Below are 11,870 nucleotides of genomic sequence, written 5' to 3'. Positions count from 1 at the left end.
TAAATACTTGTTGTATGTATGGATGAATGGGATGAAAGGGAGAGAGAATGAATTTTCCAGAAGGACCTGGAAAGTTCTATACCCAAATTGTTCTTTGAAGCACATAGGATTGAGGTAGTAGCTCAAATGGTGCTAATTTCTAGATTAGGTCTAGTGAAGGCTCCTGGAGAAGTGACCCAAGCTGAGACTTAAAGAGCAGATAGACATTATCTACACAAAGGAAGGAAGGAAGTGTACTTTAAGAGGAGAGAATAGAAAGAGTGAAAGGCATAGGGGCTTCTGAAGATAACAGAATCTTTGGGGAACAGAAATGGTTTGGTATGGCAAGAATGAGATTATGCAGCAGAAGTGGACAATGAAGTTGGAGAGGTTGGCAACACCGAGGTAAGGAAGCTATGCTGAGCCACTAAAGGATTTTAAACTGGCAAATGATATGATCTGATTTGTATTTTGGGAAGATTATTCTCTGTGGTGTGGATAATGGAGTGGAAAGAAGCAGAAGTGGAGGCAGGGAGACCAGAGAAGAGGGTGTTATTGTAAGCGAGAGCAGTGGGACTGGGGGCGAACAGGAAGGGAAAGAATTGAAGACATTTCTGAGACAGAGTATATGGAACTTGGTAACTGAATGCACTGGATTAGTGGAATGGAAGAGAGGTCCAGAAAGACTTCCAGGTTTCTGGTTTGAGCTATTGGGTGGTGATGCCATTCATGGAAACAAGCAACATAGCTAAAGAGACAGGTTTTATTTTTATTTTTATTTTTTAAGACAGAGTCTCACTCTGTTGCCTGGGCTAGAGTGCTGTGGCATCAGCCTAGCTCACCAGCAACCTCAAACTCCTGGGCTCAAGCAATCCTCTTGCCTCAGCCTCCCGAGTAGCTGGGACTACAGGCGTGCACCACTATGCCAGGCTAATTTTTTCTATATATATTTAGTTGTACAGATAATTTCTTTCTTTCTTTTCTTTTCTTTTCTTTTTTTTTTTTTTTTTTAGTAGAGATGAGGTCTCACTCTTGCTCAGGCTGGTCTCGAACTCCTGAGCTCAAACGATCCACCCGCCTCGGCCTCCCAGAGTGCTAGGATTACAGGCGTGAGCCACCTCGCCCGGCCACGAGACAGGTTTTAATATTCATTCATTTCATTTGTTCATTAATTCAACAGACATTGGCCGGGTGCGGTGGCTCACGCCTGTAATCATAGCACTCTGGGAGGCCGAGGTGGGCGGATCGTTTGAGCTCAGGAGTTCGAGACCAGCCTGAGCAAGAGTGAGACCCCATCTCTACTAAAAAATAGAAAGAAATTATATGGACAGCTAAAAATATATATAGAAAAAATTAGCCGGGCATGGTGGTGCATGCCTGTAGTCCCAACTACTCGGGAGGCTGAGACAGGAGGATCCCTTGAGCCCAGGAGTTTAAGGTTGCTGTGAGCTAGGCTGACGCCACGGCACTCTAGCCTGGGCAACAAAGTGCGACTCTGTCTCAAAAAAAAAAACAAAAAACAAACAAAAAAACCCAGACATTTATTGAAGGTCTGTTATATGCTTGGAATAGACAAATGAATGAATTATTCCATTGCTTCATAAGTGTCACTGATAGAGGTAGTTACAGGGAAGCCAAGGAACAAATAGAACAGTTATATAAGTCACACTAAGGGATTAGGAAAAGCTCCTAGAGAGACAATGCCTAATCTGAACTTTTTTTCTTTTTAAATTGAGGTGAATGTCACATAACATAAAATTAACCCTTTTAAAATGTACAATTCAGTGGCAATTAGTACATGGACTACGTTGTTCAACCATCACCTCTATCTAGTTCCAACTAATCTGAGTTTTGAAGGGTGACTAGGAGTTAGCTAGGTGAAGAAGAAGGTGGGGAGAAGCATTTTAGGATATGAGAACACGTGTTCGATGACACGAAGACCAGAAATATTGTAACTGGAGTGAAGGCAGATGGGGGCATGATGGCAGACAAGGCTAGAGAGGGCCCAATAATAAAGTGTTCAAATTTTAACTTGATCCAGAGGGCATGGGAAGCCCTTAAAATACGCTAAACCGGGGCTTGACATGACCAAATTTGCCTTTCAGAAAGATTACTCTTGAAATAGTATTGCTGATGCTTTAGAAAGGGGAGAACCAGGGGACTGAGTTGGGAGATTTTATGCTGTGATCCACGTAAAAGGCGATGGCAGCCTGAGCAAAGGCAATGCTAGTAACAATGGGGGAAACGGAAACAAGAAATAGCAAGGACGCAGGATTTATACGATTGGACATGAGGCTAGAGGAAGAAGCATAGGATGAGCCTCCTCATTCTGCCTTGGGTGACTGGGTTGATGGTGATGACATCTTGGGGTGAAATCTGGAGGAAAAATGATAGTACAGTACAGGTTGAGTGGGTTGAGGTTAAGTTTCCGGAGGTTCAGCTAAGTGAAGGGTCCCAGAGTCAGTTTAATATTTGGATCTGGACCTCAGCAGAGAGATCTGGGCTAGAGATAGAGTTGAGAATCTTCTCTCTGTTGCTAAATGAAGTCATGAATTTGTATGAAGTTACTCAAGAAAAGGTACAGAGAAAGATGAGCAAAGAACCAAGGAACCAATATTTAAATGCATGCAAAGAGGATAGAGCTATATGGTTAAAAGATGTGGTTAAAATAACTCTAAAATAGAGTTTATCAAGACAGGACAGAAAAATGGAGTGGAGCTGAAAAGGGAGAGAAGTGGGGGGGAAGGGGAAACACTGTTCTAATTTGAAGGGGGAGGGTGGTGGATCTGTGGACCAATGATATTGCTCAGACTATATTATTGTCACTGGGGCCCCAACAGATCATACCATTCTCTCTATTCCAAAATAAGCAATTTATTGCTCCATAAACTTTTTAGAAACAATTTTCCAAGTACATACAATTTCTTCTCAAAATAATTTTACGGAATGAAGACAAATGCTCACCAATTATGGCCTGTGTCCCCTCAAGAAAAGAATTTTAAAAATCTCCTGCAGTATCCCCCTCCTAGTTCTGAGGTCTGAACAGGCATCATCGGTTCCTGGGTCAAAGAGGTCAAAGAGAGGGTAAGAAGGCAAGACCTTGAGTTGTCCTCTCCAGGCAGGAACCACCTCCTTTTATTTTTTTGGTCCAGAAACTCTCCTTCAGCTTCTTAAGACCAACTCTTCACAGCTGCCTCCTCCTTTTGCTCCCCAGGGCCAGCAAAAGACATACCTGGATCTCCCAGATAAGCCTGAAAAGGATGCCAGGGTGGGAATATGTTCCTGTGGGGCCCTGGGAAGGTTATGTTTGCCCTGGGTATGGGAGAGAGGGGCCCAAAGTAAGATTCTTAGGTCCTGTTTTGTTTTTTTCCCTTCCCCATACTGTCCCTCTTCACCCTCTACTTTCACATCACATTTGCTTGTCTGGATTAAAACTTGGATGGGATGGTGGAAGGGAGGACTGAAGTTGTTTTTTTTATTTGTTTGTTTGTTTGTTTGTTTAATGCTTCAACTCTGGCAGATATCTAGGGCCTCTTTCCTTACTTTTCCTTGCCTAACCTGGGCACAGCCTTCTGGAGACTTAAGAGGCTGAGCTCCTAGTGAGAGTAGAGGAGCAGGTTTATGCTGGTTAGAGTCCCAGGGACTCTAATCTTTCTTTACCAAGTTGCATGAATACAAGGGAGGAAGAGCAATGACTTAACTCCTTTGGCGTTTCCTTAGGGCCTCTACTTTTTCAAAGCAAGGCTGCTTTTCTTGGCTGTCTTGAACTTCACTGTCTTGCCAGAAGTGATGAGGGCCCCAAAACCCTGTTTATGGGAGAACGCGTAGGCAGAACGAGAGGTTGCATGTTTCAGTTTGGTCCGGATTGGGGGTGGCTCTGGAAGTCTCCTGCACTGCTGAATTCTCTCAAAAACCTATAGCCAGAGCATGGGAGACAGAGTTCTCAGAGGCAGAGGCAAAGGCAAAGAGGGTTGTGGGGACAGAATTTTCAGACACAGAGGCAAAGGCAAAGAGGGTTGTGAATTGTATCTGGGTAGATTTCCTGTTCCACTCACCTTGTCCACGCTGATGGGCCAGAATAGTGGTTTAAGAAATTCGTACCCAAGCACAGGTAATATACAGAGGACCACGCTGAGGATAATGATCAGCCACAGTTGCGGCTGGTTCAGAATGTTCCTGGCCACACCTGTAAACAATAAGCCCAGAGAGGAAAGGCTGAAACAGAGCCTGGAGGAAGGGGTGGGGCCAAGGCCGGGAGGTATCAAAGAAAGAAGTTATTGATTTGGATATAGTTTAGTCTCTTGAGAAATAATATAAATGCGAAGGAATTGCAGTTGGGTCCTTTGTGCACCCAGAGTCACTGTGAATTCACATGCCTTTGTCTCCCTCTAAAGGGAGGGTAGAGCAGGACAGGACAGTGGGGTGGGTTATGAGGGAATCCTAGAGCACTGGCCTAGATAAAAAAATGGGAATAGAAGCCTTTGGAGGAGAAAAATGAGTTAATGGGCCAACAAGAGGTGGGAGTCAACTACATCTACATATATACTCTCTCTGCATTTTATCCTCATCAGAGTGGAGATGAGAGAGAGGGAAATTAATATGGGAGACAATAAGGCAGTATGCCACAGCAGGAAGGACACTGAACTGGAACCAGGAGACCTAGATTTCAGCCATTTAATTTTTAAAAACTCTAGTCTCTAAAATAGTGCTAACAATTTTTGCCCTGCCTACCTCATAGGATGCTTGTAAAGATCAAATTACATAAGAAATGTGAAAATAACTTGGGAACTGTAATAAGTAAAGTATATCCCTAGCTAGATTTTGAGTCCTTTTAGGGCAGAGGCCATGTTATATTCATATCTCTATCCACAGAGCTTTGCACATAGCAATAGCTTTTCAGTAAACATTTATTAAATAAATATACTTGGCTCACCCCTCAGCCCCCTGCCTGCTGAGCAGGGCCTTACCTAGGAATTCGAAGACATCGGGGAACAATAGGCACAAGCCATCACTGTACAGGAAGAATACGATGCAAAAGTAGAAACCTAGGCTACCCCAGATGAAGAAGTGGCTTATCATTGTCCAGCAGGTTGTCCGTAGGCTGATCTGAAAAGTACCCTCTCATGTGTAACACTGTATAATCTGGGACCTGTCAGCCACCTCCCTTCTCCAATTCTGTAATGGAGGTTGCTCTCTTCCCACACTCCCTCCCTCTTACCTCCCTCTCTTCCAGACAGGCTCCCCAACCAATCCCCTAACCTCACTGCCACTGGCCACACCTGCATTGTGACCACCCAGATCAGGGAGGTCTGCACCATCAGAGAGTAAGACTGGAAGTCGGAGATGTCCTTCCCGTCTGTTAGCTCTGAGTTGAAAATAGTTGCCATGGGGACAAAGAACAGCACGAAGGAACTATAGATCCCATGCATTAAACACTTCATAAATTCTTTCTTGTTGAAATAGAAGTTGTGCTGTCCTGGCTCATACAGCTCTGGGAAATGTAGGCTCCATGTGTCATTCACATCCTGGAAGCACCAGAGGATAAGGAGGCAGCTCAGGGTCTTTCCATAGAAGGTCCCATCTCCATCAGAGTAGAGGCTTCTCCCCTCACTGAGTCTGCTGCCAGGTTGCCTAGGAGCTTCCTCATGGATTACTTGAGAAGTGGAACCAGAGAACAGAGCACTGACCACAGACCCTTCCTGAAGTCCTACTCTCTAGGCAAGTGTCTAAGTAGTGGAAGAAAGCTAGGAGAGGGTCAGGATTGTGGGAAGGACTTGGAGGCAGTTAGGATTGGCGAGGTATGAAAGGGGGAAGTTAGGCTTTGGCGGTAGCTGGAAGGGAGGGCTGAACCTTGGGATGGGGGAGGCAGCTGGGACATGAGTCTCTAGGTTTAAATGTTTTTCAGGTGAATAATCTTTGTGTCAAAAGCCAGCGGGGGCAGAGGGGAAGCCAACAGGGACCAGTTAGTCCCTCGGAAGTACGCATGTTCTGTGATATTCCTCCCACTCCCATAGTTATTGGTGAACTCAAGGTGAGATGATTCTCTATGTGGATGACATTGGATCATCTTCATCTCCTAAATCTGAAACTTTGGGTAACAAAGCTTGGTCTTCAGAGGTGGAGCCCTAGAATTAGGCCCTTGAAGCTGGATAGAACTGTTGAGTAATACAACCCATCCCTCTTGCTGCTCTGAGGTTGGCAGCTACTTCATGGAGAACTTAGAGCTACTACCCTGATGGAGACTGGGAACCATGATCCCATGATATTCTATTTCAGCTACTTTATTCCTCTTTGGAGGCTCCTTTTCTAATCCATGTGCCCAGGACTAGACGTTGGGGTGGAAGAGAAGGGAGAGGTGGAGTACCAGGACCCTCAAAGCCCAGGGACTTCTGACAGGGACAGATGGGATCCCCTAGGATGGCTCCTATGACATAAGGCATCATAACCACACTCCCAAGCTTGGCCTTCTGGACTCCCACACAGGCCTGCCTGCATTGGCTTATCTCCTTCTCATCGTCTCTGAACAAGTCTCTCCTTTGTTGAAGCCCCTTGCTTTACCCAGTCCTGCCCCAATAACTCTATTTCCTTTCATTACTTTTATATACACCCAATTTACTGTACAGCACAATTTCCATGTTTCTCTCTACAAAGATAAAATTGACACAGGAAAACTTGGCTTTCTGAAACTGATCATTATTCTTTCTGAATAAGGATGCTTTACTTTATCTCATGATACCTGTCCAGGTGATGAACTCCTTCCCTCTCTAGAAACTATTCCTTGATTTTGTAGAGCTCAGCTCTTCATGTCTTCCTCACTCACGGGAATACTCCCCAAGGGGCCAGGGGCTTCAACCCTGACTAAGGAGCTTGCTGCTGGGTCTTACCTGATCAAACAGACTCATGCCCAGAACAGGGAGGGAAGTGTAGACCAGATTGTAGCAGGTGATAAACCAGGGATCGTAAACTGCCTAGAAGAATACCAAGGAGATTTTGTAGACTCCTCTCTTCTCCAAAGTCTCAGCTCCACCTCCCAGGTCCAAGACAGTTGCCTTTCCCACACTCCCCACCACCACATTAACCACCATATTAAAGCAGGATTTGGATTTCAGAAATCTGACTGAGAACGTTGACCCCCAGTCTATATTTGATCCTATTCTATTTAGAACCCTGGCTTCCAGGCTGGGACAAAAGGCCACATCAAGCTTTCAAGACTGACCTGGACTTTCAAGATTGCCCCTCCCTGCACAGAAAGGCCCCACAGTGGCTGCTAGGGAATGCTAGCTGTACCCCTGCACTCCCAGGCATGTAAACCTCTGCGCTCTTTGCTTGATGGTATGCAGTGGCTTCTGTAGCACTGAATACCTCCTAACATCGGCAAGCAGAATAGACCCAGTGACCCTTGCCCAGCTGGGTGCTCCATCCTGGGGCCTGGAGAGGGTCCGTTTCCTTACTGGCCACAAGAGGTCAGCAGCAATACATACATGCACACACACACCTCCCACAAACCAAACTGGCTTTGCTAGGCGCAGGGGGTATACAAGTCTACTACCGTCTGTTAACTGCTCTGCTTCCCCTGGAGCCTATGGCAAGAAAAGTAGTAGGGATCTCCCAAGATAATCATTCCTGAGGTTGGTTCTCTTGGGAATCCTTGAGACACTGCAGAAGAACTTCTCATAGGAAATGGGAGTCCTCTTAAAACATCAAAATCCATATGTCACTTCTCCCCACTAGGGTGGGGGAGATTTCATACCCAAATGTAGAATTCATCCATCAAAGTCACAATTGTGTGTGTGTTGGGGGCGGGGTAGTCAGTTGAGTGGGGAAAGAAGAAGTAAAGGGAAGCTGTATTTCCAAGTATGGCTCCAAGTGAAGGCCACAGCTGGTCGGTCCGGTATGACCCAGAGGCTCCTTGAGGTTTAGTCTGTTCCATAACGGTGATTTAGGATGCTAAGAAAACTCCCAGATCCAGGAATTTCTGCCCATTACATATGTTTGGAAACTCTAGGTCTCAATGTCAGGGAGATGGTGAAAATAGCTTATAAGAGACTTCTGAAGGTAGAAGCCAAGACCAAATCAGAGCCAGGCCAGAACAGTTATGGTTTGGAAATCTAAGGTTGGTGTAAGGTTGGGAGATGAGATCAGTATGGGGTGAGGAGCTTCATGGATGGATGGCAGCATATCATACATTGGTCACTGAGGAGAAAAAAGGTCTGAGCGGGATGAAGCGAGGGGAGACTAGAGAAGACCCAGCTGACATAGAGTAGAGATTGCCAGATGATCTCCTACCTGTGCAGAGAACCCGTTGTAGAAGGCATACCAGAAGTGCACCAAGGTGAAGGTGAAGTTCTTATAAAAGAAGTAGCTGAGAAACTTGCACATGCGATTATAAGACCAGCGGCCATGGACCAAGAGTAGACGCTGAAGGTAGCGGAACTGGGCGAAGGAGAAGTCACTGTTGAGCATGGCCTGCATCCCCTCATTGCCGCTGATGCCGACCCCAATGTGGGCAGCTGCAATGAAACCCCAGGAGCTTCTCAGCCACAGGGCCTTTTTGCTGGGCTCCCAGCCTGGGAAGTATAAAGGGAAAGCTGAGATGATGTTGTACAAACCCCTTATTTCACATGTGGAAAATGCTGTTAGGCCCAGTGCAAAATGGCACTTACATAGTGGAGTCTTTTCTCCTTAGTGGATTGCCCTTCCCCTGTAAGCTGGAAAACAGCTGCTTCTTCTGCACTTTGTTTTGAACTCTGCCACTCAAGAATGCCTGCCGTGGCCAGTGCTAGAAAGCTATCCTGCATATTCTTTGCCCCTACTCTAGCTATCTGGGTTATTTCCTACTGTCCAGATGCTCAGGTTAAAATTTCTTTTTATCTCTGGGAGCCACTTAAATCAATTAAAGATGCAAGATGGATACTAATCTAAAACAATATTTAATCACCTAAGTTTATCTAAGGGGCTAAAATCCAATTGTGTGTGATGTACATATTTTGTTAGTGAGAAAAAAATTCTTCAGGGGGCCTAAGGTGACTTTTTCTGGATAAAGCAAAAATTATACTTGATAGAAGATAAGACTGAAGTTCCTAAAAGTTTGAATTAGTCTATGGTAATTCACCATTCTGGTATACGCCAAATTCACTTATTTTCTTATATGTACCTGCTACATTGCTTAATAGGATCACTGAAACCTCTAAAGCCCTAAATACCAAAGAAGTTCCAGAAACTGGGGAAGAGACCAAGAACACTGCCTACTACTGAAACTGAGACTGGAATATCTGCTAGTGTTTCCTGTATGGGGAAAGAGGTTGGACTAGAAGACCTCTAGATTTATCCATATATCCCAGACCTATAAGTTGCTGAAGGCTAACAATAGTCACCTGAGATTAAAACCAGTAAATTTCAGCCATTTGTTTCTATTGGTCTGAAGTGGGCAGTAAGTCATCTATTCTCCTCCAGCCAGGGGAGCAGGGTGAGCTCTTGGGAACACAGTCTTGGGAAGGAAAAGATCTCTGCGCTGGGCCTTGGAGCCTATAGCCTTCAAAAAAGGAATAGACTATGACTCCTGCCCAGGGGTCCTTTTTGTGGGCCTTGATGCCATCTCAGAAAGATGGTATGGTAGTTGCACAGCCTGTCATTCTGTGAATGTACATGTATGTTCTTGTGGGAGCCATGTGTACATGTGTGTGTGTACTTACAGTCATAGTGTACATGCATGAATCTGAAGGAGTGTGCATGCCTGTGCATATTGGCTGATGGCTGCATTTGCAAATAAGTGGGCGTGCAGATGTGGAGAAGCATGAATGGAATTGCTAAACAGTATAAACATATAACGCACATGAGGGCAGGAATGTGAGCCAGCAACACAGTACCACCCAGATCAGTTTTGCCCATGGAGGAAGGAAGGGACAAGCCCATGGCTGGGAGCTAACTGCCCCCCACCCCTCACATGCCTTTGATCATGCTGACGTCATTGGCCCCATCCCCAATGGCCAGTGTCACCACCTTCTTGTGTCTCTTCACCAGCTCTACCACCTGGGCCTTCTGATGGGGTGTCATCCGGCAGCAGATCACCCCCTTGCACATGCATGCTGTTCGCAGGAATTCCAACTCCAGGTTCCCTTCTAGAGCATGGGCCTGCAGCAATAGGACACACCCATTCTTCAGGTTGTCCAAAAAGGCTCTTAGGGCAGGACCTTCCCAGGCCCATTCCCTTCCCTGTCCTTCATAGGGCAGGCATAGCTACTCCTGAGGTTCTCCATCCCTAAAGGAGGCCAAGCTCCCAAGCCAGTCCCAGGCATCCTCACATCTGACTCAGCCTCCAGTGGGAAACTGGTCAGGGCCTCTCATTAGGTCAAATCAGTTGACAGGGCTATGAGACCAAGTAACTTCTTGGAGGACCTGGTTCTGCTTGCTTCCCCCCTTCCCCTAAGTGACAGGACACATCAGTAGTGAAGAATTTGGTTAAGGGAGGAATATGTTCTTGGCTTTCCTTTCCTCATTGACTCCTGCCTACAGAAACCTGGGGAAAGGTGTCTTTCAGGCAAGGGCACCTGAAGGGAGGTGGAATGGGGTGACTCATGAAATACGGAAGGGGTCTTGAAATTTCCCTGAAAGGGGGTTGGACCTAGGAAGAAAGTTCCTTGGAAGAAGAGAACAGAGTTGTAGCTCTGTGTTGCCCACCAGACTGTAGCCATTGATGACCAAGCCATAGCTGCCATTGGCCTCCTCCTCAGGTATTCTGAAGGGCATTTTGGACTTCGTGGTGAGGTAAATGTTTATTGGGTCTGAATCCAGTAGAGACTCGGGTTTCATCTTGCCCCTTGCTGTCCTGAAAGCCAAGAATAGTGGTCAGAGTCTGACCTGATGCCCCAGAGCTTAGGAAGGAAAATGTGTCCCTGCATGAAAGTGAGCAAAGGGGTACAGGGCCTCTGCAAAGCACCAGCAGGACCACAGACCAAACTGCCCCCTGAACATCCACATGCCATACTTCTCCAGCCCCCATACTCCAACTCCTCTAGCCTGAATGCTTCCTTATAAGATTCTCTCAAATATTTTAGGGTTTTTGTTTCCTCTTCCATTTCTTCTCTGTTCCTTCTGGTGGTGTGGAATCCACACTGTGGGAGGAGATGGATGGGAAATCTTGGCATCAGAGACTGGCTGTGGTCACTCTCTCATCTGTACCTGAGTTCTTGCAGAACAGTCTCATCATTCTTGCCTTCCACAGTGAACACCCCATCCATTTCATCCTCCAATATACTACAGGAGTAGCCAATGTTCACAGCAGTCTCTGTAGGGAAGGGGGAAAAAAGGTCTCATTTTGGCTGGTGTGTATAGACAGGGACAGGGTCTTCACAGTGTACACGTACATAGGCTCTAACAGTGGGCTACAGAGCCCATTTGTCCACATTTGCCATGGTTGCAGTCAAAGTGCATTTCTTAGGAATCAGTGGAGACCATATTCAAACATCCACATGTGACTATCTACCTGGTACAGACTTGTGAGTTACTTATCAATAACTAGGATCATTCTGGCCTTCTCGAAAAAGCTTTACCCTATTTCTTAAAGCAATTCCAATCTGTATCCATTTCTCAAGGCAATCAGGATGTGTTTCTTTGAAAAGCCCTGTGCCCATTTCTGTGTTAGATTTCATGGGGGGACTGAGACATGTTTAAATTGTAGTCCTTCCTTGACATCAAGAAATCTGGGAATTGGAATAAATTCATACTAAGGAAAAAATTTAAAAAAATTAAGTCCCGATTTCTGGCTACAACTGGTATCAGAATTCAGAGGAGAGATTGCAATTGTCACAGAAACTTTCTTGGAGGAAAGCCTTGAAAGATGAATAAGAATGTTTAGGGGAATGAAAAGGTATTTTAAGTGGGGAAACAAACCC

The 11,870-nt window shown here is 45.6% G+C and overlaps 1 protein-coding gene across 1 annotated transcript in view; it reads right to left on the bottom strand.

Moving 5' to 3' along the window:
* Positions 1 to 3,704: 3,704 nt before the first annotated feature.
* LOC138385968 (phospholipid-transporting ATPase FetA-like) overlaps positions 3,705 to 11,870 on the bottom strand; it is a 74,469-nt gene continuing 66,303 nt past the window's right edge. The window contains exons 21-29 of the mRNA XM_069472134.1: positions 11,158 to 11,263; positions 10,657 to 10,804; positions 9,927 to 10,110; positions 8,266 to 8,489; positions 6,864 to 6,947; positions 5,259 to 5,504; positions 4,947 to 5,085; positions 4,035 to 4,165; positions 3,705 to 3,893 (exon numbers count right to left, since the gene is read on the bottom strand). Of these exons, the coding sequence (XP_069328235.1) occupies positions 3,705 to 3,893; positions 4,035 to 4,165; positions 4,947 to 5,085; positions 5,259 to 5,504; positions 6,864 to 6,947; positions 8,266 to 8,489; positions 9,927 to 10,110; positions 10,657 to 10,804; positions 11,158 to 11,263 (1,451 nt within the window). The remainder of the gene's footprint in view (positions 3,894 to 4,034; positions 4,166 to 4,946; positions 5,086 to 5,258; positions 5,505 to 6,863; positions 6,948 to 8,265; positions 8,490 to 9,926; positions 10,111 to 10,656; positions 10,805 to 11,157; positions 11,264 to 11,870) is intronic.

This window comes from Eulemur rufifrons, chromosome 7 (genome assembly GCF_041146395.1).
Source record: "Eulemur rufifrons isolate Redbay chromosome 7, OSU_ERuf_1, whole genome shotgun sequence".
Classification (NCBI taxonomy): domain Eukaryota; kingdom Metazoa; phylum Chordata; class Mammalia; order Primates; family Lemuridae; genus Eulemur; species Eulemur rufifrons.
Note: the sequence above shows the minus strand (reverse complement) of the source record. Positions and strands in the feature narration are given on the sequence as shown.